The following is a 27,958-nucleotide window of genomic DNA, read 5'->3' as shown; positions in this document are numbered from 1 at the left end:
GAGAAGGAGGCGGAAGCGGAGACCTCTCCAGTCCGTCCTGGAGCCAGTAGGGAAGCGGCTGTCGTGGCAAAGCCCAGCGGAAGAAAGGCCAGAGGTAACTCTGGTAGAAGGGGCCTACAAACCAAGAGGCCTGCACTGGTGGGGGTTCCAGGACTGGGGGTTTGGGCAGCCGGCCAGCAGCCTGGTTCTGCTGCCCATGAGCCATGTGGTCTCGGTCCCCTCCCTGTCCTCAGCTTGGGGACAAGGACACAGGTGTCCCTATCTGACAAGCACATCCTCTCTAAATGCTTGGGGAGCATCTAGTCACTGTGGCAGAGCTGGGAGGCGCCGGGAAGGCCTGTGTGTGTGCATTCAAAATCTAGACAAGACTTGAGTGAAAAATGAGATTTATAAGCAAAATAGACGTAGCTAAGAATCACTGATTTGAGAATATTAGAAACATATGTAAGTCTTCATACCGTTCTGACCATTTCAAATGGAGAGACTGCCACTTTCGGTCTCCAGTTCTGGACCTGGGACCTGGGGAGAGGCTGGGGTCAGACCCGCCACCCAGAAAATGATCGGAAGCAGCAGAATCTCTTTCCACGCTGAAGACTTGCACGCAGCCGCAGCGTACGAACAGGCGAGGCAGCACTGGGCCCAGAGCCGCGGGCTCGGTCCCTGTCTCTCCGAGTCACCTGGGCAGGGCCTCAGGCCTGGATTTGCTGGGTCGGGGAGAACAGCAGGGAACGGACCATCTCAGTGGTTCGTCCGCTCAGACTGCTGGGCTGTGTCCCCTGTGGTGTCTCTGTGCGGCCTGGTGGCCCCGGGAATGCTTGCCTTTACCTCTGGTCACTGATAGGGAGTGAGGGTGCCAGGGGTCATGGGAAACCCAGGGGCAGGACCACCAACCTTCCGGCACTTTCCAAGACAAGGTTGGGAGGCTAACTGTGCCATGGCCAAAATTTAGAAGGCAGAGGCACTCAGGGGCTGCTGGGTAGCGGGGCTCTTGTGGCCACAGCCTCATTTGTCCCTGAGCGCCGACTGGGGGCGGGAGGCTGCCAGGAATGAGCACGTATGCCTTCCTCCTGAGGGACACCAGGTCCGGGCTGCTCCCGGGCTGCTGAGTGCTGTCTCCGTGGCCGACTGACCGTGTCATCATTCAGCTGACCTGCCCTGCACCCTCCAGCCCCGGAAACCATGGGCTCACGGACCCTGGCTCAGCGTGCTGCAGTCCCTTGAAGACACCGGGCTTGCATTCCAGAGACGAGGAGCCACCGAGGGACAGCAGCCAGGTCAGTGGGATACATGTCAACCCTTAAATTCATTTTTGACGCTGGAGGCGCATGGACGCCTCCAGGAGCACACGTTCCCACGGGATGTCGGAAAGCCCCAGGTGGGCAGTGGCAATCCACACGGGGACAAAAGGACCAGGGAGGGGTGAGACGAATGTGTGCACAGGGGCCTGTCTCTGCTCCGGATGTGCGGGGCCGCTGGGAAGCTCGGGTCTGGGGGTGCCCAGCGCCTGGCCCTCGTCCCTGCACTGGCTCCCGCTGCTGGGCCCCATTTCCAGCGTGTGAGGGCTCGGCCCCTCGAGCAGACACACGGGAAAGCTGCGTTTCCACCGCAGGGCTGGCCGGGCACGGAGGTGGGCAGGAAGGAGGCCTTCCAGCGGGACACGAGTGCGTTTTGTCAGAATGGGGCCCTGCCGGCTGCGGCTCACCGCCCAGGGCGGGTGGGGGGTTCTGAGTCCTCGGGATTACGAGCGCGAGCTGGGTCGATCGGTGTTCAGGCTTCCACCCGTGGGAGCAGAATACAAGTCCGGGAAGGTGCTTTCATTGGACCCAGTGAAACAAGTCACTGCAGGTGTGCGGGCTCACGGGGGCCCCTGTGGCCCTAGAGTCCTCCTGGGGCCCTCACCTGCTTCGGGCCTCTGACCTGGGGCCGGGCACGGCCCTGCATGCGGATTGGTGCTAAGGACAACGCCCAGCTGGTAACCAGAGCGAGCCCTGGCGAGGCTGCCGTGGGCCAGCAGGCTGGCGTGGAAACGGCTCAACAGAACAGTCGCGCCGGAGAGAGGACGCCCCCGCTTTGCGCTTCCTTCCCACTCAGGGGCACCCGTGGGGTCCCCCTGGGCGCTCCGGTGGGGACACAGCCTCCCTGGAGGTGCGATGCCGCCACGGACGGAGCCAGCCCGCTGCACAGCAGAGCTGTGACCCCTACCCGATGTGCCACAGGCCCGCTCTGTAGGCGGCCAGGAGGGGTCCGCAGGGGGAGGGCGTGCAGCCCTGGCTTCCTCCAGGACGGACGTGCCTCGTTGCAGCTGTGACGGCAGCACCCACGTGCGCTCCCAGAGAGGAGGCAGGGCGCCTGGGGTGCCGCGTGGACTCGGGGACGGGGCTCGGAGCTGCCGCGGACGGGCCATTGGCCTCGGCTCAGCCAGTCATGTGTAACGGGACAGTGATGACACTTACCCCGTGGACCACTGTGCGTGCAGTGGGACTATACACCACGGCCCCTGCAGCCAGGTATCCAGTAGGTGCTCAATAATGGCTGCTCCTTCCTTCCTTCCTTCCTTCCTTCCTTCCTTCCTTCCTTCCTGACACTGGGCACCTGGGCCTAGGACCCCATGAACGGGCAGCCTTCCTCCCTCCCTCCCTCCCTCCTTGCACTGGGTACCTGGGCCTGAGACCCCACGAACGGGCGGCCTTCCATAAGACCCTGGGGCCAGGCTGCTCCTCTCTGGGAATTATGCTGTCTCCCTAGGTAACACAGTGACCACAGGACATTAGGGCCTGCCGTGTCTCGGGAGGAAAGCAGCTCATGTGCAGGAACGGGAGACCCTCGGGCAGGACTGCTCACAAAGGGCATTTCACTCAAGTGTGTGTTGGGGCAGGAAGCAGGGGGCTGGCGGTCACTGTGCACCAAGGGTTCAGCCACCAAAACAGCCCACATGAGCAATCAGGACATGGGATGAAAATGGGGTGGCATATAGGGGGAGGGGAGCACGTGACCTCGGCCCGAGCACTGGAGCGTCCCCGGAGCCCCAAGGCTGAGCGCTGGCCTGTCCCTAGGCCCAAGAGCTGGCACGTCCCCGGGTCCCCGGGTCCCCGGCCCGAGCGCACACGGTGGCTAAAATTGAGGGCTTCAAAAACTGTTACCTGAGTCCTGAGTTTGATCATGTCGGCTTCCATCTGGGAGTTGGACTCGTTGAGCTCCTTGATCTCTTCATCCAACTGCTTGATTTCTTCATCGTTTTCTATGCCTGTAAGGACAGAACTGCGTTCAAGCATCGTGCGTGTAGACACAGCCACCGTTTTGAGTTTTCTGTGCTCTTTTTATGTTTGGAACTGGGTTTTCTGGAAGAAGAGACTCTTGGGTTTATAGAATAGCCCAGTTTGCATGTTCTTCCAGCCCTACAACCGAGGCACACAGACCCCTCTCCACCGTGAGGGGGCCCCTCGGGGACAACCGCCCGGGGCCCCGCTGCCCCGTCTCTGTCCTGGAGGTGGGCTCACCCCCCTCAGCCCATTTTCAGTCTCTCCCTTGTCACACCATGGACACATCCGAAAACGAGGCCAACAGCGTCCCTGCCCTCGCCAGGCCCCACAGAGCCGCTGACATGTGACCACACCTGCGGCCCGAGTGTCCGGGGCCCCCTCCCGCCAAGACTCGTGGCGGCTGAGGGGGACTGCGGGGGTCGTCCCCAAAGGGCTCTCTGCACACGGGCCACGTAACTGACACAAACAAGAAAATGCTAGAAAGCATGCATCTGCTGCTGGGACTGCTGCGGCTGCGGGGCGATGGGGAGTATAGGCTGCACCAGCCCCCCGCCCCGCCCTGGGTGCCCTGGGACCGACCGCCAGCTCTGGCCTCGTGGGGCGCCGGGGCCAAGTTTCTAGCTCAGTTGGCTGCTTGCTGGCAGTGGAAGGCGCCAGGGCGGAAATGATCCAGACCCTTTTTCATTCTGGCCTGTGGGTCTTTTAAGGCTGAATGTAGTCGAGGGAAGAATGGTAGGAGTCCCACAGAGACTCTCACCCTTGACAGCCCAGGACTCGGGATTGCCATCCCATGGTCACATAGCTCAGCAGTGGAGGCTGACTTAACGCTCGGACAAGGCACGCAGCCCAGGCCTCGGGGCCAGAACAGACGCCCTTCTCCAGTCTGCAGACAGAAGGGGGGGCGGCCACCCTGGGAGGGAAGGCCCGGGACACCTGGGGCCCTGGCCCACCCAGCCTCCCCACCAACGCGTCCGAAAGACAAAGACAGAGTGGTGGGATCCACGGTGTTGGGTCTCAGTTGTTGATTTTAGTGAAATGGAAAAGAAAATGGACATCGGAACAGTAGGCGATCTCCCTGAGGTGAACCACATGCGCACGTCTTGGGGGAGACGCGGCCTTTCCTCTGTACAGCAGAGAGAACACGCATGTTCAGCTTGATTTCTGGGTCCACCACCCTTCCTTTCCAGTCTCCTCCACAGACCCACCCCGGGGGCTAAATTGCAAACAAGCAGATCTTGAACCTGTGGAGCTCCCCTCGCCCCCTCCCCCCCCCCCCCCCCCCAGAGGGACCAGCTGTGGCCCGCTGACCCCAAGGCTGGGTCTCGTGGCCCTGGCTCCACCATAGAGGCCTCAGCATGTGTCCCCAGCCATGTCTTACAGGGTCCGGAACGTCACCAGCAAAGCCTCCCTGCTCGCCATCCCACGTATCTCCCAAAGCTGTTCACGGGTCCAAGAGGAAATCCTTCCAGCGATTTGAGCTGTTACATTTCCCCCCTTTTTTATCTGTGACCAGACTTCCTCGGCAACTCTCTCAGCCGGGGTAGGCTGATTGAGTCACCGCATGTGGTCCTGAGCACACAGGAGGGCTCAGCCCAGGGGTGGCTGATGACATTATTGTTTCTGGGGACGTTCGGATGCGCCTGGAGATAAGAACACGGGTGCGTAAGAATCCTGATTTGTAAAGCAGCTAGACTGTGAAGCAGTCTATCTGCTAACACGGATTGGCCACGCCAGCAGCCCAGGCGCGCGGAGAACATCTCTCACACAAACGGACCTGGGGACCTGTGTACCGACGGCCCTTCCAGCCTGTGTCTGAGCTGGTGGATTTCCAAAATGAATTTCGGTTCAGGTTTCTGAGCAAGTGCTTCGTGTGATACTTTCTGCGGTTTTTTAGGTCTGAACAAACTTAAAACTTGGCTTTTTCGGGCTGTGTGTCATGTTTCTGTGGATCCAAACACTGCATCAGTGTGAGTGTGGTCTCGTTTCTAAGAGGCACAGGGAACCTTCCTGTTTTGTCCCGACCCCTGAGGGACCCCTGAGGTCTGTCTCATCCAGATTCAGGTGACTTCTGAAAGACACCGTTATTCACGGCGAAGCCTTCTCTCTGGTGCTCGCAGGGAAGGGGGTGTCTCCCCGAGTCCCTCTGGTAATAAGTCTCCGTCCTGTGTGCACCGTGCAAAGGAAGAGCCATCAGCGAACAAAACAACTGGTTTCTCTTACATGTCAAATGAAAGGTCTAGGTTTTTATTTGTGTGTGGTGGCTAAAAGTGTGGAAGGCTAGACCTGACCGTGTTTCGCGGTGGAGCCTGTGCGGGAAGGCTGGTGTAGCTCTTCTTGGGGACCCGTCCTGCGTGGACCCTCAGAACTGTTTGGTCACGACGTCTGACTCTGGACAATTCTTGATAAGAAAAGGATGCTCTGCGCACCTGCCTGTTCCCAGCGTCAGCGTGGCACGTTTCCGCTGATGGTGTCGGAGTGGAATTGTGACCGAAACAACTCATCTGAGGTCAGGCGGGTTGAAGATGACCGCGCTGTCACAACGCCCAGAGGACTGTGGGCAAAATCGCACTGGCTTGTTGGAGGCGATGCCAGCGGTAGCCAAATTGAGCTGAAGTTCGTAAAACCCCCCGACGTGTCGACATCTTTCTCGTGGGGCTGCCTTCTAGCAAATGAAAGCTTAGAACAGTTTTGAGAAAGCTCTGAGAAGAGAACGTGGTCTCTGGAAAACGGGTGACATCTTGGGGGCGCTTTTACTGGTTTGAGTTTTTACAAAAGAGTGTCCAGCATTTCCTCCTTTCTACTTAACTTTCCTGGGACAGCCGCAGAGACCACACGACCTGAGATATCTCCCGGACACTGGACGCATTTCTGACCCGCCCCGCTGAGGGGTTTGAGAAGCCACGGCTGTAGAGCCTGGAATTTGAAACGTGACAAACCCGGGACCTAAGTCCGTGTCTTCCCACGGAAGAGTCTGGTGATGAGTCATTTTCGTAGTCCTAAACTTCAAACTCCTCCATGGCAAAAATGGTCCCTCTCTGACACAGTGGTTGTTAAGAGATGAATTAATCTATAAAAGACGCGGGAGTCAGACTCGAGCGGCGGGGGCTAAAGGAAGCGGCTGGATAGCAAGTGTTCCTTGAGAAGCCAGCGTGGTCTCCGTCCGTGGTCACCTGTCTTCAGTGAAAAGTGACAGAGACTGGTTTTTCCTGCTGACCTTGCTGCAAGCGGAAAAGGAAGAGTGGAAATACCGTATGTGGCCTAGCGCGGTGGGCTTCCAGTTCTGCTGAACTGAGGGATCAAAAGCGAAAATTCCTTTTTAGAAGTCTTAACTTGGTCCTCTAAGTGTTTTATTGTAAGTTCAGTTTCCAAAGATATGTATTTTCAAAATTGTATGCTGTGGAGCGCTTGAAATAATGGCCATCAGAGCCTTGGACCAAAGAGTTTAGGCCATAAGATTTACGAGCGACTTGCACTGCACGGACCAAGCGGCAACTCAGGCGTCATCACCAGAGCGGCCTGCGGGTCAGATCCACTTTCTGACGGAAGTCATATCATTTCACGTCCAGTAAAAATACGGCAGGGGCCCTGTGCTGACCTTCCCATCTCTGAGTTTTCTTCTAGGAGCGCGGGATTCACGGACGGACGACCGTTAGTGCGTCTGTGAAACAGGGTGCCTGCCGCGTCTGTCCTGTGCGCTTGGCGGGCCCCCCGCGTGCCCGGGCGGTTCCCCCGCAGCCCAGCATCCCGGCCGCCCCTATAGCGGACATTCACCTGTGAGGGTGGCAGGGACAGAGTGGGGGGAAGGTGGACGGGATCTCAGTCCCTTGGGCTCAGGAGAGAGTCCAGAGAATTCCAGCGTCTGGAAACAAATTTCCTCAAGCTCTCCCCATACGCCTGCCCCTAGGACACCCCCGAGGCCCCAGGTCATGGTGCGGTGCCCGCTTCTGCAGACGGAAGAGAGCGACCGGGGTGCAGCGCGCTTGTCCGTATCTCAGGGCAGTGGCACCTCTGCTGGGTCCTCGCCTGCAGGGAGGCTGAGCTTAAGTGTGTCAGCGCCTGCAGCGGGCAGCGGGGAGAGAGGTCCGCCCGCGGCCTCCGTGTTCGATAGATGTCACAGCCCCTTCCCGCAGCCTGACTTCTGTGACAATCCAGGGAGGAAGAAGGAGGGCTGCCTCATTTCCTTCTGTCCTTGGCAAGACGCGGACAAAGATCCAACAACAACAACAAAAGAGCAAAATCAAAGGCGGGGACAGCTGGGCTGGCGGCGGGGGTGGGGTGGGGGGGTGGGGAGCTGCCTGCTGAGGGGGCAGGGGGGGCTCTGCAGAGGGGTCTGAGCAGAGGCCACACCTCCTGCTGCTTTGAGAGCCGTTCTGGGGGACAAAGAAATCATGGCGACCTTTAAGTTTGAAGAATAAGGAGAAGGGCGGAGGGGGAGGAAGAAGAGGAAGGAAGGAAGGAAGGAAGGGGGGGGGCAGGGCCCCAGATTTCCGCGCCAGAAGGGAGCTTCAAGGACACTCAGAAGAGCTCCTTTTCACTCAGGTGAACACTTGACGGAAGGTGCTGGAATCCCAACACAGGAGTAGCTCAGCCAACTGAACAGTGGTCTCCTTGAGGCCTGCGCGCTCACGGAAGAGCCGGGCGTGGAGGGAGGGGAGCTTCTGGCCACGTTACCCGCGAAGGTGTTAGAGCATTGTCAGGCCAGGTTGCACTCAAGATATTCGAGAAAAGAGACAGAGACAGACTGTTTTCCACATCTCAGCGGGGGCAACGCCGCGACCAGATCTCTGCACGTGGCAGGACGGGGGCGATCCTTGTGGAAAACGGCGTGTTCTGGCCCGTCCCCGGGAGCGGCAGCGCGTTCCCCCGTGCTTGCCCGCGGGTCAGCGGCTCAGGGTGATGCCCGACCATCCTCGCCTCACGACACAGCCTCTGCACCGAGAGGAGTGTCCCCAGGGGTCACTAAGAGGTGACTCTGGTCCTGGCACGAAGAACGTCCAGACAGATGAGAAACTCGGGCTCAGGAGGACCCGGGTCGGTCCAGCTCCCACCTCTCACGGCTGCGTGACCCGAGCCGCCGCACCCTGGCGAGAGCACCCGGATCCCGCCTGCCTCCCTCCGCATGGCCCCTCCTCGGGTCTGTTTTCTGTCCTTTGCTCCTCTGCACTGACCCCCAGCCCGCTGCTGCTCTGTCACCGAAGAGTGTGGACCGTCACAGGCCCGACCACCGGCGGGGGGCGGCTGCTTGACCCCCAGGGCGTCTGGTGAAAGGTCACGCTGAGTGTTTCCGGAAGGGTGGCGGTGGTGGTTTCTTCCCGGTGGCCGGCACTGCTGTTCACGGCCGAGAGGTGTGACGGCAGCGGGCCTGGCACCTCCCGGCGCCTTCCCCGCGCGGCCTCGGGCCTGCGGGTGACGGTGCGGTTCCCGAAGCTCCGGGAGGCGGCGCTCCACGTGCTCGAGCTCTGTGCCTGTGGCCCCGAGCGTGTGTCCCACAGAAGCGGGGAGGCCAGAGCCCGAGCCTTCCAGACGCACGCACCGTGACCCTGGCCGTCTTCCCGGCAGTGACGGCCGCGTGTTAAGGACCGCGTGGTGCAGGAGGCTCGAGGACGCCCCGGAGCTGCTGTCGGGACCTGGAATGAGTGGTCGGGTGACCGTGACCGTGACCGTGACCGGCGGAGGCCTCGGGGCCCTGGCCCGGCCGGCCTTCCCGCGGGGGAGGCGGCCTCAGGCAGACCCCAGCAGAGGGGGCCAGGTCCCCGGGGCCGCAGCTCCAGGGATGGGCCCAGGGACTGGGCTCATGTGGGCCCACGTCTTGCGCTGCTGGCCGCTGCCCCCAGGGGCCCAACCCGATGGCGGTGCCTGCCCGGGACCCCTGCTTTGCCAGCCTCGGGGTCGGCCCTGCCCCGGCACCCTCCTCGCGGCATCCTCTGAGGAGGGGCCCTGCCCCTGCTCTCCGAAGTGGCAGTTTGCCGAGTGGTTGCAAATGCCAGGCGCCGTAATCCCTCGAGTCGTGTTCTACCAAGTCCCGCCAACGCCGAGTCAGCCGTCAGGGCGGGCGCAGGTCACAGGCTGCGAGCCCTGCTTACGTCCCAGCGACCATCGGGCTGGAGGCTCGCTCTACGCGTGTTTCTGCTGAAAGACACCTGGATGCTTGTTGTTGGTTCGTTAGCGCTGACCTCACGGCCACCGGCACACGACAGGCGTGGGCGGGCTCACCTGACACATGCGTCACTCGCCGCACCGCGCCTTCCCAACAGAACTCCCCCCCCCCCCCAGAGGCTCAACAACTCCGAAAATGCCCCTCTGAAAAGACTGTGAAAAGGAGCCCGTTTGCGGCATGAGCGCGGTCTTGTCCCCTCAGCCTGCAGAGCCACACTTCTCCCGCCACATCCGCAGGGGCCACACACGCACCGCGATTTGCAACTCTGCATGAACTCGTGAATGAAGGAGGAAGCTGTGAATACTGGAGAGGCTGGGCTGCTTCCTCGCCCTCCCTCCCGTGGCACCCCTGTACTCCCGGCTCTGGCACCCAGAGGTCCTTGCAGGTGGACGGTGGGCCAGCTGGGAAGCTCAGCGTGGAGGGGGCAGGAGGGCGGCTGTCCCCAGCCCGGCCGCTCCAGGAGGGCCTGGGGCAGAGGCACAACGGGGGCAAACTGCTGGGACTGCTGGGGACACTCCCCCTGACCCCAGACGGATGGACTGGCCTCTTAGATGCGGCCAGAACTATCCCGCCCCGGCAGAGACGCTGCGACTGTCTCAGGCTGTGGTTACGCCAGAGGACAGAGCGGGGCCGCAGCTCCTGCCCCCCGGGCAGCCCGTGGGGTGGTTACCGTTGCTGGCCCGCTGTCGGATGGTCAGCATCTGCTCTCCTGACAGCTTCGCCTTCTTCATGGCTGACGTGGCTCGCGGGCATCCCGACAAGCTGGGGACAAGACACGGGTGGCATTAGTCACGGGCCTCCGGGACCCCCAAAGTCCTGCAGAGAGAACAGTCGTGAGCCACGAGCGGGGCGTGTCGCCGAGTCATTTCGTCAGACTGGTTGCCGGCCACAGGCTTTTTGCGAATGGGAAACAAGCCAGAGCAATGGGTTCCGCGTGGCCCAGTCCCCGCGCACGAGGGGGGCTGTGTCTGCCTGTGGATTCGGGGACGGTTCTGCACGGGGCCCCGGGGCAGGTCGCCGCTCGCCCCCTTCACCGTGTGCCTTCTGGGGCCGCGTGGCTGTCTATGGAGCGACTGTCTGGCTTTGGAAAACTTCCTTATTACAGAAGGTGTCAAACTTACAGGAGGCCTGGATTAAGATCTGATTTTAAACGTACGAAAGCGGAAAGAGCCGATAACGAGCTCACCCCCACATTCACCGTTCCGTCTCACGGCACATCGGGTCCTCCTGCACCCGTCCTGCCTCCAGTAGAGTACTGGGGGCGATCGCAGTTGTGAAAATGGAGCCCCAATATCATGATCTCAGTGGAATGTTTAAAACCCCTTTGCCACTGACATCAAATGTGTGGCCTCTTTGCAAACTTCCCATCCGCCCCCTGACGTTGCTAACACTCTGTCCCCTCCGGGTGCATGTGCAGAACCGGGAATCTGGCCCCTGTGTCTGTCTGACGACCGTCTTCCCAGGCGGCTCCCTCCCTCCTTCTCTTTCTCACTATGTAAGCGTTAAGGACAATTGCATCCGACATGTTCTGTGGCCCCGAGCCTGGGCCTCCCCACCCTTGCCCCTTGGGGGCTCACTCTTACCCGCCACCGTCCGGAGGGACCGACACTGGGGGCCCCCGCACTCGTGGTTCCCCTGGCACTTTGTGTGTGGATGAAATGAAAACTGTACGTGTGTATGCACCTGTATGTCCAATATCACATTATATTATATCACGTATGTATAATGTTGTATTTCACCCATAATTCAGGGCCAGACGGACCCTGTTCACAGCCTAGCGATGCTGTGAGGGCTTTACCTGTATCTGTGTCCATCCAACACTCGGTGACAGCGTGGCTTACGTGGTTATTAGCAATACCATGTAATGTCTGTGTTCATGTCGGAGGCTTTCTAAGTGTCTTCACACACTTTTCTCACACGTTTTCTGATGGGGATTAGCACCGTTTGGGGGAAGACGTATCCTTGTACGTCACATATTTTCACGGTTCTGCGTGGTTCACGCCGACGTCCAAGCGGTCTTTGGTCCGCTGTCTGTGAGACGTTGGTATTCGGTGCCGTGCAGAGTATTCGTGAGAAATCACCACACCTGCTGCTCTTCCTGGGACCTTCCCTCCGTGAGCCGTGTTTGCTGATGGTGTTTCCAGATTTTTGGGGCGTGAGCTCCCAGGGAAAATGCCTCTGGGCCCCCGATGGCATGGCGGGTGGGGGACAGGAAGGCACTGGAGGGTCCCCCGGGGTTTAGTCATCTTGGGGGGGGGGGGTCCATGCTCCTGCCGGGAACGAGCCTCGTGTGTGTTTGTTCCCCACTGTCTGTCACCACCGTGGCCCGTGACCGTCCCTTCATGGAGCCAGGCCCTCAGCTTGGGTCGTGCCTGTTCAGCCCACTGTGGACGGACCACCGCCCTCCGGCTTCTCCAGAGCAGTGTCCCAGCGGCCGCCTCCACTGTCTTTTCGGGGCTCCGCGTCCGATGTCGGCAAGCGCGGTTCGTCCTGCCCGTGTCCGCGTCTGCCCCGCTGCTAGAAAGCGGGCCCGGCCGGTCACCAGCCCCCGGCTCTCGCATCCTGGTGTCCTCTCCTGTCCCCGCTCAGCAGGGCTGTTCAGAGGCCAGCTTGTTGCCGGCCGAGTCTGGCGGCTCCTGGAAGCCGCTAGCACCAGTGTGGTGCCCGCTGGGTATCTCCCCACCCGAGTTCCCCTGCCCTGACGATAGGGTGGTGGGAACTAAGCCACGCGGCAGTGCGCGGTCGCAAAGCAGCGAAGGGGAGGCATCAGCAGAGTAGACCCACCGGGCGTCTCCGGGGGTGCCTAGAACGCTGCTCCCAGACCCGAACGTGCAGCGGAAGGAACACGTCCAAATTCGGACTCCTCGCCCACACTGCCTTCATCTTCCGAGGCTTCTCCTGGTTTTCAGTGACGCGAAGGGCCAGCTGGGGATGGCAGGCCACCGCCCTGAAGCCGGGAAACTGAACCGGGACTCAGCACCGCAGAGTCATCTGTTTTGCTCAGGCCCACCCACCCGCGCACGGGGACCGCATGACCTCATGGGTCAAATTTGGAAGCGTCCCGTGGCACTGAGCTGGGTGCGGGGCGGGTCCGCGGATCTGGTGGCAGCTCACGCTGGCCTCACTTTGTGGCATGTTGACTCCTGGGGGCCCGGATGGCTGAGGACTCAGGGGAATGTCCCACGCCCGCTGCCTGCAGGGAGCGGACCTGGGGGTCTCGGTGTGGCTCCCACGGGGCCCAGTGGGCCATGATGGGAACACCTCTAATTACAACCGCATCGCTCTGAGTGGGGGTTTGGAAAGTCACGGAGTCTTAGTTCTGGCCGCTCTGGGCATCACTTAACTTGTTGCCCACCCAGCTTGCTGCCTCCCCCCCTCCCCCAGCTCCCCCAGATGTCAGGCACAGGGACAGCACCAGGAAGCCCAGGGTGGGTCCAGGCAAATGCTTCAGAGGGAGGAGGGACATTCGGTCAGGACATCGGCCCCAAACGGACGTCCTTCAGGAGAATCTTACAGCTGAAAATAGCTAAATTAAGGGAAAGGCTCCGGAAGGTACGGCTGAAAAGACACGGGGGCGGTGAGGGTGGGTCGTGGGAGGAGGAGAATAAGAGCCTTGTGGGCAGGTGGGGTGTGCTGCCCAGAGGCCCAGAGAGCGGGGGCGGGGGGCCGAGCATTTAGGGACGGAGGACTCTCGGGGACCCGCACGCGGGGCTGTCTGTGGCTCAGAACTCGGCCCGGGGGCACACACCCAGATGCAACCGGCCTCTTTCCAGCCACGTTTTACCACCTGGACACTTGATTTACTATTTGCTGTCTCACCTTGCTGAACGGCCCCCTTCCTGTGTGACTGTCACCTGAGAGAGAGGAGATACACTCAGTAACGGGGCCTGCAGTGTGGACGGTCAATGGTCACAGCCATCCCCACCCCCGCTTCTGCTGACTCACGAGCAGGAGGCATCGTGTGGGGGGAGGGGCACCAATGTCCCCGCTGAACTGCCTACTGGGCTTCCTGGCTCTCTAGGGTTTCTAGACCACCTGCCCCCAACGTGCGGGGAGGGGGTAGGAGGCTGGTACACTGCCCACGGGAAGGCTGGCTGCCCCGGGGCAGGATGGTCACCCTGACAGGAGGGTCAACCTGGCTGGACGGTCACCCCGGCAGGAGGGTCACCCTGACAGGACAGTCACCCTGGCGGGAGGGTCACCGCGACGGGATGGTCACCCCAGCGGGACAGTCACCCCGGTTGGAGGGTCACCCTGGTAGGAGCATCACCCCGCAGGAGGGTCACCCCAGAAGGACGGTCACCCCGACAGGACGGTCACCCTGACAGGACAGTCACCCTGGCGGGAGGGTCACTGCGACGGGATGGTCACCCCAGCAGGATGGTCACCCCGGCTGGAGGGTCACCCTGACAGGACGGTCACCCCGGTTGGAGGGTCACCCCGGTAGGAGGGTCACCCCGGCAGGAGGGTCACCCTGACAGGACAGTCACTCTGGCGGGATGGTCACCCCAGCAGGACAGTCACCCTGGTGGGAGGGTCACTGCGACGGGATGGTCACCCCAGCAGGATGGTCACCCCGGCTGGAGGGTCACCCCGACAGGACGGTCACCCCAGCGGGAGGGCCTGGGTCTGGGTGCTGGGTGGCCACAGAGCATCGGGGGCCCTGAGGCAGGTCTCTGGTCCTGGCTCTGCTGCTCTGGGGGAGCCCGTGGGGCACGGTGCCCCCTCCACGGCTGCTCTCATTCCTTCAGGACGCCTTCTCTAAACTCAGCAAGCGCAGATCTGAGCCGAACCCCCTCCAGGCTCGGGGACCTTCCCCTGGGTGTGTGTCCCGCTCTTCCCTCGGTGATTTTCCTTCTCCTGTTTTCTCTCTTTTCCTACCTTCGCAGACCCCTGTGAGCTCCGTAGGAAGCGTCTCGATTCTTTCTCTGTTTTGTTAAATTATCTTCTTTTCTCATGTTTGTAATTTAAGAGAGATTTCCTCGACTTTATATTCTGACCTTGTAACTGAACTTTTTATTTCGCTTGTCTTTGTTTTAAAAAGATCTTTCTTGTTCTCTTAATTTTTCTTGGATTAGGAATATAATAATTTGTTACATTCTGTTTATTCTCCTTTTCTGATGACAAAATTAAAAAAAAAATCTCCTCTTTCCAGAAATGCCTGTTTCTCTGAGCCTTTCTTTCTCTTTGTGCAGTTTCTCTCGCTTTCTGTTACGTTGCTTAGCGCTTTCCTTAACCAGTTGGTCGTCCTTGGCTGTTCATTCCCATGGCCCCAGTATTGCCAGTTGAGGCCTGTCCTTGGGGCCTGCGGATGTCCGTCTGGAGGTCGCAGGGGTTGCACACGGGCTGACGCGGTGGCCACAGCAGGTTGGGAGCAAGAGGCGGAGGGCCCCACGCCCCCCTCCATTCCTGCTTCCCACGCACCTGGGACCCCGTCCCTTCTGCTGGGGCGGGGGGCGCACGAGGCCGGGCTCCTGGAGCCCCGCTGTCCTTACAGAGATTTCCACCTGGTGCGATTTTGGAGCCCGCCCCGAATCCCGCCGCGGGGTCCGTGGCGCCCGCGGGCCGCGTGCTCACTTCTGGTCCCCACCTTCCTGGGTCTGTGCACCTGCGTCCGCCGCCTCCACGGCTCCCGCTACTTGGTGCGAGTGACGGAGCCCTCTTCGCTTTCTGCGTTCCCGCTGTTTTTTGTTTCCTGGGTTTGTAAAATGAGAGCAGGTCGTTTCAGCAGAGTTTTGAGATGGTGGAGTGACCGGGATTTTCCCTGGAGGCGGCTGCTGAAATCGAGTGCAGGGAGGACATCTGTCCGTCCGTCCGTCTGTACGGAGTGCGCTCTTCTCTTCTCTTCCTTTCTGTGGGTCACAATGGCCGGGAGCCCGGCCACTCTTCCTCCTCAGCGAGGAATCCGGTGTGATGAGACCCCAGGCGAGGCCACGGGTGAGGAGGCCACAGGAGGACACCCGGCCCAGGGGACGGAGGCAAACGCTGAGTGGGTGCCCAAGAGACCGCGGCCCCCAGCCCCTCACGGGGACAGAAGGAGCCCCCGAGAGGAGGCGCGGAGTGTCCCGATGGTGCAGCAGCAAGACGGGAGCCGGGATCTGACGGCCACAAGCCGCCACTCGGAGAGACACAGCCCCTGTCCCCTTGTCCCCTTGTCACCTTGCTGAGCCCATTGGGTTTTGTGCTGCGGAAGCTCATCCGAACAGGCGGTGAGGACGCCGTTGTCTTTCTGTCTGTCCTTCTGCTCACTCTCAGGAAGCTCAGAGCGAAATCCAGCAGAGTTATTACTGTGGGTCAGCGGTCCCCTCAGACAGATATGCTGATGTCCCAGCTTCCAGAACCTGTGAGCAGGGCCCTATCCGGACCTTCGCCGATGTGATCAGGCTGAGACAACGGTATGCCGGCCAGTGACAGGTGTCCCCTAGAAGAGGGACATGCCCTGTGCCCGTGGTGCTGGAGCGGCCGGGAGGACACCCCGGAGCCTTTGGAGGAAGCCCTGCCCGCATCTTGGTGTTGGACCCCTGGCCTCCAGGGCGCGAGAGAACACACGCCTGCGGCCTCGGGAGCGTGTCAGGGCGGCCGTGTGCGCGAGCTTCTTCGGTGTTCCCACCCCTCCCTGTTCCGTGGATGGGAGCTTTCCCGAGTGGGACACTGCAGGGGGCAGGCCGGCGCTCCGGCGACACGGGGACGCACCTCGGGAAGGGCCGGTGGCCTCAGTCCAGGGAGGGGGCTGTGCGCGTCCTACCCCCGCTGAGCCCGCACCGGCTCGGCCTGTGCTCTGCTCGCAGCACCGGAGGAGGGACGGCGGGAAGGCACCACTGCAGCAGCTGTAGACGAGAACCCCAGGGTGGCTCCAGGGTGTCCCCACAAGGGGCTGCACGTGGGTCCGCATGTAAACTCAAATCGTCCGAACCAGTCACACAACAGAGGCAGGGACCCTGCGGGGAACCGCACCGATGGCTCCCAGCCCCACAGGTTGGTGGCCACAGGCCTGGGTGCCTGTCCCCAGGGTCCTGGAGGGCTGGTCCTCCTCCTGGGCAGCTGCCAGGAGGCTGTGGGGGAGGAGAGGGCACAAGGGGTGTCAGTGGCTCCCGGGAGGGAGCAGGACCCCCCCTCCCCCCCGCCGCCGGCTGGGAGCCCCGAGTGCTGGGTGTCCATGGGGCTAGCTCAAGCCGGGCAGGGAGGGCTGAGGCCAGGGGTGCTGGGTCCCAGAGACCCCAGGACACAGGAATTTCAAGGGACAGAGAGGACAGATGTCTTTGAGCACCGGTGGCCACTGTCAGGTGGTCCCAGTGCCTCTGCCGAGGACGGAGCGTGCGGACCGCTGGAGGCAGCTGGTGGGGCGCAGGGGCCACGAGCAAGGACACCTCGCCCCCAGGCGCAAGAAGTGTGCCCTCGGAGAAAGCAGGGGGTGGAGGCAGGACCCCAGGTTACGTGCCTGCCTCGCGGGGAGGAAGCACAGACACGAGCACAGTCATAGAAGACACACAGGCTTGTAGAACTGTGCAACACAATCACATTCACAAAACTGCTGTATCCCCAAAACCTGCGGTTTGCTTACGGGTTGAGGGTCGTGTCGCGCTGGTCAGAAGTGGCTGGAGACAAGAGGGTCCGCGGGGCCGGCTGAGCGGCGACCTCTGACCTAGAGCTCCGAGGTCTTTGTGCCGTTTGGTTTTGTGCTGTTCTGTGTTGGTGTTTTAATTCAGATTCACTCCCATCCTGGGACTTTAAAGCTTTTAAGAGTTCCGTTTCTTCGTCTGTTTATTGGAGATAAAAGCGAGCTCGTTTGCGTTATCGGGTTTTGGCTTGCACGTTGGCTTTCCCTACTCAATCCTAACAGGCTGCGTTTCTTGAGGCAGAGACGGTAGGAGAGATTTAAAGTTTCTCTAAAGACCCTGGCGCCGTGGCCCCGACAATATGCTGGTGGGGGCCGAGCGCTCAGGGGGACCCTGGAGTCCCTGCCCCCGTGCCTGGGCCCCTGTCGACCCCTCCCTGGGTGAGCGGTGCTCGCAGCAGGTGGCTGCTCCTGCGGCCATCAGTCTGGACACGGGGGTGGGGGAGGTGGGGGGTGGGGGAGGTGGGGGAGGGGCCTCAGTCCCGGAGCCTCAAGGCACGGGATTCTGCCAAGACCCCGAGTGAGTCTGAGGCGGACAGTGAGCTCCGGGTGGGGGCGCAGGCCTTGATACCTTGATTTCAGCCTGGTGAGGGCCCGGCAGGGGCTCCCGCGGCCGGGCAGGTGTCCCGCGGGCAGGAGCAGAGCCGGGAGCTGGCTTTACGGCCCGGGCTGCGGTATCTGTGGCACCGGCTGCTGGTCAGGCCGCCTGGAAGGGAAGTGAGCCTCCAGCAGCCGTCGAGTGCGGACTGGGCCCGGGGGCAGAAAGATGTGGTGCGGGTGAGACGTGGGTCCAGGAGGGAGGGCCGAGCACCCCCCCCCCCACCCCCCCCAGCAAACACTGCACGTCTCCCATCCTCTTCAGGCCGAGGAGGCCACAGGCGTGACCTCTCCCTTCTGACTCTTCACGGGGCCCGTGGGGCTCGCGGTTCCGGGTAGGTGCTGGGCCCACGTTTCTCCCTCTCAACTGCTTCCCGTCAGACACAAAACGTGGAGATTAAGACACAGGAGTCAGACGACAGGGTGCTTTCGGGGGACAGGGGTCAGCACGGGGTCGTGCAGAGGGGACCAGTCCCACGGGGCGCGTCCGGACCCGGGCCCTGGCGGCCGGCCGCTCGGGGCCCTGAACTCAGATCTCCCGTGCGGTTAGGGGACCGGCCAGGCCACCTGTGCGGAGGAGGGTTCGTCGTGTGCCCCAGTTGGGTCCTGCCCGCTGCTCCGGGGTGTGTGCAGGAGGAGGCTGTGTGGGCGGCTCTCGCCAAGGGCACGGGGCCCACGGCCCCGCGTGCGTCCCCGCAGGGGAGAGCGGTTTCCTCAGCGCGGCCTCACGGTACCCCTCTTGCCGGGGAGCCCCGGCCCCGCGAAGGACAGGTGGCCCTGCAGGGTGGACGCTGCCTCCCGGCCTCCTCGGCCAACAGAGCAAATCCAAGGCCTCGAGCAGAACAGAGCGTGGAGGCATCTTTCCGCAGATGACGCCACCGGGTGAGACGGCCCCGTGGTGGCCAGGGGGGCGTGGGGGCACGGCTGCCTTCCCGGACACGGGCGGGGGTCCAGCAGATCCCCGTCCCGCCTGGCAGGGCACCTCCTCCTTCCAGAGAGCGGCCACCTCAGCCCCTCCTTCCCTCCTCCCCTGGGACAGAAGCCTGCAAGTTAGGGGACCTCTCTTCTCGTGCTGTAAAGAAAAGCCTTCAGTAAGCTTTTGTGACCCCGAAAACCCCGGCCACGGCCTCCCCGTTTCCTCCTGTGGCAGCAGCGGGGGGAGGGAACTCAGACAAGTGTCCTTGTGACAAGGGTGAGGGCCAGGGGGCCGGGCAGAGTCCAGAGGGAGCATTCCAGAAGCGGCAGGCCCCCCGGCTTCCTCCACACCTTGGATCACAGTTACTAGACCCGTGAGTTTTCATTCCTCCAAGCGGTGGAAAGCGGTGGAAGTTGGATTTGTCATCGAGGAACCTCCTTGCGGGTCCTCTGTGCACACGTGTGGTCTTGGAGGGAGGGGCGAGCTCTCAGCCGTGAGATGGCTCGCTGCCCAGGCCGCCACCTCCGGCTTGGGCACGGGCAGGGCCGTGCCAGCTGCTGACGCCCCCGAGGCGGGAGGGGTCTGCCCCGCTCCGCCTCCCCCGTGCCTCACCAGGAGCAGGTGTCTCGCCTACGAGGAAGCTGAGCTGGCCAGGTGGCCGAAGTGCTGTTCCCAACGCCTGCCAGGGTTCCCGCACTACAGGCGTCCCGGGCCCGTCCTGCAGGTATACACGACGGTCCCCGCGTGATGCCCCGGGCGGGACCTTCTCCTTCCTGGCAGCGTGCCCGCCGGAGAGTGCCTTCCCTCCTCGGTGTCGGTTGTCTGACCTCTGAATCTCAGGGTGCGGTGGCTCAGTGATACGTACGTTTGTGAAAAGTTTAGGGCTTCTCAATACCCCATGGAAGCCGGATAAGGATAGGGCTTTCCTCCTCTTGGGCTCCTAGACTCCATCCCCCAGCGTCCCTTGCATCTGGCGATGCTATGGCCTGGGTCTCCCTACGGGACGGATGTGGGGGAGGAGCTGGGTCCTCCTCCGGGTCGTGGCGGGAGGTGACTGAGTACAAGATAACTCCGGTAGGAAGCGCTCAGCACGGGGAATGATTTTTAATGCAATTCTCTCGGGAAGTGCCAAGCAAGGTGAAGTTCTGAAGAAAGCCAGCTCCCTGTGGGGATGGACTAGAAGGGAGCTGCAAATAAAATAAAATAAAATAAAATAAATCGGGTCGTCGGATCCAAGTGGGGAAGTTCGGGAGGGTCTAGGGTGTGATCTTTTTGAAAACAGTTCATTTTGGTCAAGCCCAGTGACAGATACGACTTAGTTCCAAGGTTGCGTACTTTGTTTCCAGGGTTAGAACCAGCGACTTTGATTCTGTCGACTCCTCCACTGCTCCTTGAAGGGCAGTAAGGTGGAGGGGATACTCACACACAGAGAAGCAGGTTCAACAGCTAGGGACACCCACCTCCCCCCCCCCCCCCCCCCCCCGCCCCCGGCCTCCCGCACCTGTGCCCCAGGATGCACAGTGGCCTCCCCAGGCAGCGGGGCCCCCGGCAGAGCTCTCTCCCTGTGCCCTGCTTTTCCACCTCATGCCCCTCACCCCCAGACCGTGCTGGAACCTCTTGCCTCGGGACCCGTCACACCTGGAAAGCGCTCCTGTCTCGGAGGAGGCCAGGCTGCTCGGTGCGCCCAGTGAGCCCCCTGCTGCCTCCTATTTTCACCAGGGCTCTGACCACCTCAGAAAACGTATTCCGTCACTCACGGAGGCGGGAGACCGTTTCCTAAATGCTGGCATGCGGGGACAAGTGAGGTGCCCTGGATACGTGGAAGGGGGAAGAAGCCGTTGCAACGGAGCAGGGCAGACCCTGCAGTTACCGGGGAGCGGGACACACAGGGCACCCTGCGTGGACAGGGGAGTCCGGCCTGTTTCACCACCTGGATACAGAGGCTCAGGGTGAAGGGGAGCCGCACAGCTCGGAGGAGGGGCCCCGGAATGCAGGAGGCAGGCTGCCTGGGTTCGAGTCCTGCCCCGTCACTTAGACACACAAGTACTTAACTCCTGTGGCCTGAGTTCTGGTCTACAGACCAGGAATGTTTACAAACCGGGCACGTTATGGGGCCTAATTCCATGGGTTCTTATGAAGATGACGAGGGTTAACATCGCAAGGTATTTCGAACTCTGCTTGGCGCACGACGAGCCCGACATCACGTTGAAGGACGAGGAGGCCTTCGTAGGGCAGGTGGGGAAGTGGAGGAAAGAGCATTGTAGGCAACGGGAAGGCGCTCAGAGGCGGAGGGAATGGCACTCAGCAAGGCTGGCAGGGAGGGGAGTGAGGTCCCCGGGCGGAAGCCCAGGCACCAGGTGGGGGGAAGGCGGGTGCCGGCTGGGAATTGTGTCGCTACCGCCGGGTCAGCCGGCTCCTCCCGGCCTCCCCGCCCTTCCCGGCCTGCCTGCACCCCGCTCCCAGTCACCCCCGGGGCCCGTGCCCGGGCTGTGCCAGGCTGCTGCCTGCTTTCCCCTCCCGCACCCTGCTGGCTGCTGGGACGGGGCGTGCCGCCCCTTTGGGGCCCCCTGGGCCGCCGTCCGCTGCCCACCCACCCCTCCTCCTCCTGCCCCACTTGTCGTCGTCCTGGCCGGGCTCCCACCTCCCGCAGCCGGCCTGGGTCTTCAGTGTCTTACTGTCTCCCCCCCTTTCCCCTTCTGGTAACACATGGATTCTCTCTTCCCGAGGCCATGCCTCCAATCCTGGGCCCTGGGGAGATACGTGTCTCCCTCCTGAATCTCTTCTACCAGTGGCCACATCCTCACTCCCCACCCTGACACCTGCCCTCTGCCCTCTGCCCTCTCTCAGGCTGGCTTTGGTCCCAGCTGTCCCCATCCAGGTTTTCTGGAACCCTCTCCACGGCCCCCTGGGAGGTGCGTGTGGCCACTGCTTCGGGTGACAGCACTCGTTTGGCTCACAGCTGGCCTTCGAAGTGACGACGGGGAGAGCCGGTCCGTCCCGGACGCTCGAGAAGCATCTGCAGATCACGAGGGCCTGTGCCGCATCGTCAGAAGACAGCGACTTCGGCTTCCCGTACTGCTGGAGGGTTCGCAGTATGTCCTGATAGAAATGTCTGATTTACATGGGAAAGTATCTGGGTTTTCATTCTAAACACTGCTGTTTTAGGAAGACTCGGCCAATCCTGAAGAAAAATAAGACATTTCCTACGCCCTTTACGTGAGCTCTGCTGGGGACACGGGCTGGAGCCCCCCACCCTCCCTCACAGGGTGGAGAGTTTGCCTCCAACGGTTTCGCGGCAAGCGGGAACTGTGGGGACTGTGGCGCGCAGAGCCCCTGGGGCTCTGACCGTCCCTGTCCCGGGGTGTCCGCGGGCTGTGACCTCCCAGAGGAGGAAACTGGGGAGAGCGACTCGGAGGGCCTGGAGGCCACAGACGCGTGTTCCCGCTCGCCCGGTGCTTCTGTCCCGGCACCGTTAGACATGATCTCTTGTCACCTATGAAGGCTGCCACACTTTGGAGGAAAAGAGGGATAACGGGAACTTTGTGTTTTCCCAGCACAGGGGGTGCATCAGGAACCCCACGTCTCAATGCGCCAAGGCCGTCTTTCTGGAGACTCCTCCTCGCTAAGACCTTAAAGGTTTGGGGCGACGGCTGGCCTGTCACCCCACGAGGCCGGGGCCACAGCCTCCAAAGGCTGAGCCTTCAGACACTCTGCTCAGCTAACGTCTGCACGCTTTTCCAATTCTTGCCCGGGAATCGTCCAATTCTCGCACCTTCTGGGAATCGCATTTTGCCTACCCGATAAAATAAATCAGCACTTGTTCAGCAGATAAAAACCGCAGGTCAATAGACAATAGGGTGTGATTCAGCCTTAAAAAGGAAGGACATTGCGACAGCTGCAACACACGGTGAATCTTGGGGACGCTGTGCTCAGTGAAATCGGCCAGACCTAGAAGGACAGACACCGGCTGATTCCACTCGTCATACGTCCCTGGAGTCGTCTGATCGTGGAGGCGGAGGGTGGACGGTGGGCACCGGGGCTGGGGGAGGGGGTCAGCCTCGGTGTTACTGGGGACAGAGCTGCGGTTTGGGAACACGAGAAGCTTCTGGAGATGGTGGGACGGTTGCACAAGAACCTGAGTGGCCTTTCTGCCGCTGAGCTGTGCACGTAAAGGTAGTTAAGACGGTAAGACGTGCGTTTTACCTCAACGTACACACACCAGTTCAGCTCTGCGCTCGGTTCTGTTCGTCCCCTTTACCCGCGTGCCGCCACCCTGTTCCTGCACAGACGCCGAGGGCCTGCAAAGGCATCTTAAGCGCCCGGCACCTGTGGGGGCAGAGCGGCGCCGACAGGCACGCCGACAGCCCTCTTCCTCCTCGGGGACGACTGAGACGCCAGCTCACAGCGCGAGGATTCGGCCGCCGTGGGAGCGCGAAAGGCAGGGCCCCTGACTCAGCGCCCTGACGCGTCCCCCCTCCCAGGTCCTCTGGAGGCAGGGTCATGGTGGCCAGCGCCATAGTCTCAGCCTCGTGCAGCAGGGCTGGTGGCCCTCAGGCTGGGTGGGCGTCATGGGTCACATCCGGGACCCTCTGTGGCTCCTGCGGGGACCTGGGCAAATGGGCAAAAGGGGGCGCCTTGGGGTCACTGCCCGTCCTGGGTCCCAGCGGACCTCGGCGTAGACCCTCGTCCCAGTAGCGGGAGTGGGGTCTGTCTGTGCACGGAGGCAGAACGGACGCCGTGTGGGCCCCGAGCATGTGAACGCCTGCAGGCTGCGGGGGCCCCTCCGATCAAGGCCAGCCTCTCCCAGGAGACACCAGGCCGCTGGCCTTGGGCCGTAGGCTGAGAGATTCGGTCAAGGAGAGCCATTCGTGTTTCCTCTCTGTCCCCTGACCCTGTGTGAGTTCCTATCACGGCAGGATTCTCTTTCACAGTGAAAGCGTAACCTTCCTTTCAAGGGGCACCGAAAGGCTCCGATCCACACATTCCTGCACATGCCGTGACCCCTTCCTGTTTGCGTGGACGCTTCTGATCATTCTGGCCTGGACACGGCCTACCGCATTTCCCCTGGCGTCCTCCAGCCTGCTTTGCAAGAAGCTGGGGACACGTGGCCCGACCGATTCCACCGCCTCCGCGATCTGTCTACACCACCCACCCCGACTCTTCCTCGCAGGGCCCACCGGGTGGCATTTGACTCAACAGAATAGGCCTCTTCTGCTAAGACAACCCAACCGCACGTATTTCTTTTAAAATTAAGCGAGTACAACTTAACGGGTTGATTGGCTGTTCTGGAAATGTCCTGATCCCCTTTTGGCCCGGGCATGCAACATGAGGTCCCTGTGCTAAAAACCATCCTCCTTCCCGGAGTGAAGGGCCTGCCTGCAGTCTCTAGGCCAAACGAACAAACCTGCAGATGCGCGTGTGTGTGCAGCTACAGCGTGCGTCTTACTGTGGATCTCGATCCAGGACTTTGGTAAACGCCTGTCCTGAGGCAGAGATGGGAATGAGGCGAACGTCTCAAAGCACACTCGAGGGTTTTCCTCTTTTTGCCTCAGGAGATCATGAGCCGGTGGCACCTTTGCACCTTTTCTTTCTAAACGAGCCTCGCATCGTGCCGGCCGTGACCCGGGACAGGCGGCCACTCACCTCCGGTGTGTGAGGAAGCTGCCGCTGACGTGGCCCGACCCGTCACATCCTGGCGTGGGACACGACATGCCCTCCGTCTTGACCGACTTCCAGGAGAACTGGGAGCCATTGAGGTATCCGTCCTTCTGTCTCTTGGCGGCCAAGGGACATCCTGACGCACTGCGGTGGGAGGCGTACTTCCCGGTTATGTGGCCCTGGCCGTCGCACCCAGGAACGGGACATCTGGGGAGCAGAAGACACGCACGTGATGGTCGTGCCACCATATGCCTGGTGGCCTCCACAACGAGGTCGGAAGAACCTGGCTTGAGGAAAAACCCATCAGGCTCTGCTCCAGCAAAGGAAAAGGACAGAGAAAAAGGCCCTGAAAGTGCCACCTAGTGGAGAGCCGAGGTAATTCCTCGCGTGGAAACGCCTGGTCAGCCGCTGACCCCAGGAAGGCGGTTTTGGGGAGAATGTCTGCGTTGGGGAGGAATGTTGGATGTCGCAAGTGAGATGCAGGCATCTGTTGAAAAGACCCCCTTTCGGACAGAATCACAGCTCTTTCGGTGGAGGAATGCAAGGCCAAGGAGAAATTGCAGGATTGGTTTTTAAAGGCGATTGTATAAACCCGTGGTTTTTCTCAAGAGCTAGAAAGCGCGTTCTGTTTGGCTGTGTTCTCCCGGGGCCATAAAATAGCCTCCAGCCAGAGAGGGTGTTAAGCAGGAGGCAGAGATTTTAATTAAGTCTCCTGGAACGGTGTCGGCACGTGGTACCCCATCAGTACCTTTTGGGGAATAGGTAGGAAAATCATTGGCTGCAGCTGGAGGTCAAGGGCAGGCTAACCCCGCTCCTGAACCTCCCCGGGGCAGTGACGGCCGTGGGGCCGAGGACGCAGGCAGACCACCGACGGTTACCGCACGGAGGTGCGACTCAGCGCGCCTCACCGGCCCGGGCCGGGCCGGCGGGTTTCGCATGCGTTTTTTTAACGGCAGAGTTTACATTCTACAAAATTAGTGTAACCTGATTACTTTGATACGTTTTATGTAATTTTTATAATAATTTTCATCTTTATTTTTTTTGATTAAAAAAATTTCTTTTTTTCTCCAAAGGCCCTGAGATGAACATCGCAGGGAGACAGCCCAGGTTTATCTTACGGAGTTTTGGGACCGGGCTCCGGGCTTCCGTGTGTGGCAAACACCCGGAGGATGTGCTGGAAGCCCGGGGTGCCTGCCCGCCGCTCTCAGGTCCTGCCGGAGAACCGGACAGAGGGCGGCTACGTGGCTTCCAGCGGACATTCGCCGTCGGTGTTACCGCTAACACCTGCCTCTCCCCGCCAGCGCCACCGCGTCTCCCACCGAGGGGCAGAGGGACGTTTCCTGGCTCTGCTTCCCCCAAGCATCAGGTGGCTGGAGGTTCCCTATTTACGTGGTGCTCCTGACCGGCAGGTGTGCTCTGGGATTGGTGCCCCATAGGTGGCCTTGCAGGTGCCTGGCGTCCCCTCCCCCTGCCCCCACCGCCCCCCTGGGCTCCCCCAAGGGCTCGCTGCCCTCTGCCCGCCCTCTGCCAGCCCCACACGCGCACCTGATGGGCTCCTGGTCTTCCTTGTCTTCCTTGCTCTGTGCCACCCTGATGCCACTTTTCTTTGCTCTCGGGCAACCTGAAAGACTAAAGAAGGGACACAGCCTCAGGACGCGTCCACCGTGGCGTGGGCAGGTCCCTCCCCGCTGTCGCTGCTCAGATTCTGTTTCTCCAGAAGCTGGAGCTGCTCCCCGTGAACACAAAATTATTCCGGGAGGAGGGACCTTCCGGGGACGGCCCCGCGTGTGCTCTCCAAGTCTTTAGACCCCGTCAGTCCCCTGGCGAGGGGGAGCGCTGGGTGGCTGGGAACACCAGAGAGAGGCTGGGTGGCGGGCCCAGAAAAGGGGTAACGCTGAGCAGAAAACACACGCTCCCTCCGTCTCTTCCTCGGCGACCTGTTGTCTGCAGCCCGCTGCCCGGGCCCTGCCATCTGGGGACAATGACACCCGGTGGTCTGATTCCTCTCAAGTGCAGACTTACTGTGAGTCTGCAGAAGGCGCAGAGGAAGTTGAACATGATTATTTTATTCAGTCGTCAAAATTTCGGAAATAGAAGCTCACGCTTATCTAAAGGAAGACTTCCGGCTGGAACAGAAAACTACTCCTACATGTCTGATCATGCACGTGGGCCAACATGTATGAACTGCACATGTGCTAACTTGCATGAGGGTGTACACGGGCTAACAATAGGCTGTGATATGAGATTGTGCACGAGAACGTACAGAATAAATGCGATTCTTGTGCAAAGACTGAAAAACCAGGAACTAGGCCATTTACGGAGACGCGGGGACACACGGGTGCAGACTCGTCCGGTGCCAACGTGCGGCCGTGGCCCAGGTGGGTACCCGTCACCCCTCCTCCGTTCCTGAGCTTGTGCCGTGCTTCCCGGTCAGTCCTGGCTGACCACGCTGAGTCTCAGGGTCCCCTCACCCATCGCTGCGCTCTGCCCCCCCCCCCCCCAGCATCTTCCCTCCTTTCCTCTCGGGTAAGAAGCAGCACCCCACAGGCAGAGGGCGGGTGCTGGGGTTGGGGCTTCGGGCCCCGGCGCTGCCCCCTCCTGTCTCCGTCGACAGGTGTCCCAACCCCTCTGGAACGTGGCCCGTCTGCTACGTCACCGTCTCCTTTAATAGGAATGTGGGAAAGACGAGATGTGCCCGGATCCTCTCCTTCCTGCTGCCTCTGGTCCTCCGTTTCAAGGTAAAAACTTGGAAAGTGGGTGTGCCGCTCCGTGGCTGTCCCCACTGCCGTCCAGCTCTGATCTCTTGCCAGGAAGAGCGCTCTTTCCGGTCACCATGATCCGGAGCCGGAGGGCGCCCCTGGCCTCTTGCAGGCGATGCTCCTCCGAGCCTGTCGGCAGCCTCGGCGTCTGGAGGGCCTGTGTCCCGGGAGGTCGGTGTCGTGTGCTGCCCTCGCTTGAGGCCTGAGCTCACACGTCCCTCGTGCTCCTGAGCCCCCGCCAGGCCCTCTCCCCGCACGTCCTTCCCTTCCGGCAGAGCTCTCCTGAGCCCTCTGCCATCCACGACAAAACTCAAGCCGTGCGTCCTACGACTCCTGGTCACGTCTCTTTGGGCGACGCCCTTCATTCCCTCTGAAGGTTAAACTCCTCGCCCTCAGTTCCCTCCACGTCTCGTGCGCTCCTCTCCGTGGATGGCATCGGCGTCTGCTCCCCGGCCCGAGACGGAACTGAGCTCATCCTTGGCCTTACTTGCCCGGGGTCCTGCTGGTTTTACGTCCCCCGTACCTTCGGAACCATCCCCCTTCTGCCTCCGCGACGCCGTGTCGGGACGGGCTGGCGTCAGCTCCGAGCTGTGTTAAGCCGCTCCACTTAGGACCTTCCGGTGGCCCACCACCAAACGCCTCGCCGTGGGCACCGTGGGCCGGCCCCGCCCCCAGTGTCTGCCGGCTCTCCCGCCTGGCGCACGCCTGCGCCCTCGCACGCTCTTCCGGCGCCACTGTCCCCGCCGTCTGCTGGCGGGCACATCCCTCGAGGTGTGTTCCTCGGTGTGGGCGCCCTTCTGACAACCGGCCCTGGGAGCCCGCGGGGCCCCGTCCCCTGCGGGTGTCACTCGCGCTGTGCTGGAAGCTGTCCGCCCACCCACCACAGGCTGCTGAGCTGCGAGTTCCGGGGGCGCGAGAGCCATGTGCTCGGTCGCCCGCGTCCAGTCCCACACCGTGTGTCCAGCCGGGGGTCTGCGTGTGCCCGCGGCCCTTCCT

The 27,958-nt window shown here is 61.5% G+C and overlaps 1 protein-coding gene and 1 long non-coding RNA gene across 5 annotated transcripts in view; one reads left to right on the top strand and one right to left on the bottom strand.

Annotated features, from left to right (window-relative positions):
- Nucleotides 1-27,684, top strand: LOC115511166. Of its 3 annotated transcripts, XR_004343457.1 has the most exons (4): nucleotides 1-94; nucleotides 1,082-1,274; nucleotides 25,277-26,581; nucleotides 26,875-27,684. It is a non-coding gene; the product is annotated as an uncharacterized LOC115511166 (long non-coding RNA). The 3 variants fall into 3 exon arrangements; XR_004343455.1 differs by having other exon boundaries at nucleotides 25,277-27,684; XR_004343456.1 differs by having other exon boundaries at nucleotides 1,073-1,274; nucleotides 25,277-27,684.
- MYT1L (myelin transcription factor 1 like) overlaps nucleotides 1-27,958 on the bottom strand; it is a 197,139-nt gene that overhangs the window by 4,836 nt on the left and 164,345 nt on the right. For both annotated transcript variants that reach the window (XM_030311735.1, XM_030311737.1), the window contains exons 17-20: nucleotides 25,749-25,832; nucleotides 24,189-24,410; nucleotides 10,088-10,179; nucleotides 3,141-3,244 (exon numbers count right to left, since the gene is read on the bottom strand). In XM_030311735.1, the coding sequence (XP_030167595.1) occupies nucleotides 3,141-3,244; nucleotides 10,088-10,179; nucleotides 24,189-24,410; nucleotides 25,749-25,832 (502 nt within the window). The remainder of the gene's footprint in view (nucleotides 1-3,140; nucleotides 3,245-10,087; nucleotides 10,180-24,188; nucleotides 24,411-25,748; nucleotides 25,833-27,958) is intronic.

The sequence above is a fragment of the Lynx canadensis genome, chromosome A3 (assembly GCF_007474595.2).
Source record: "Lynx canadensis isolate LIC74 chromosome A3, mLynCan4.pri.v2, whole genome shotgun sequence".
NCBI classification, from domain to species: Eukaryota; Metazoa; Chordata; class Mammalia; order Carnivora; family Felidae; genus Lynx; species Lynx canadensis.
The sequence above is the reverse complement of the archived record's forward strand: the minus strand, read 5'-3'. Positions and strand labels throughout refer to the sequence as shown.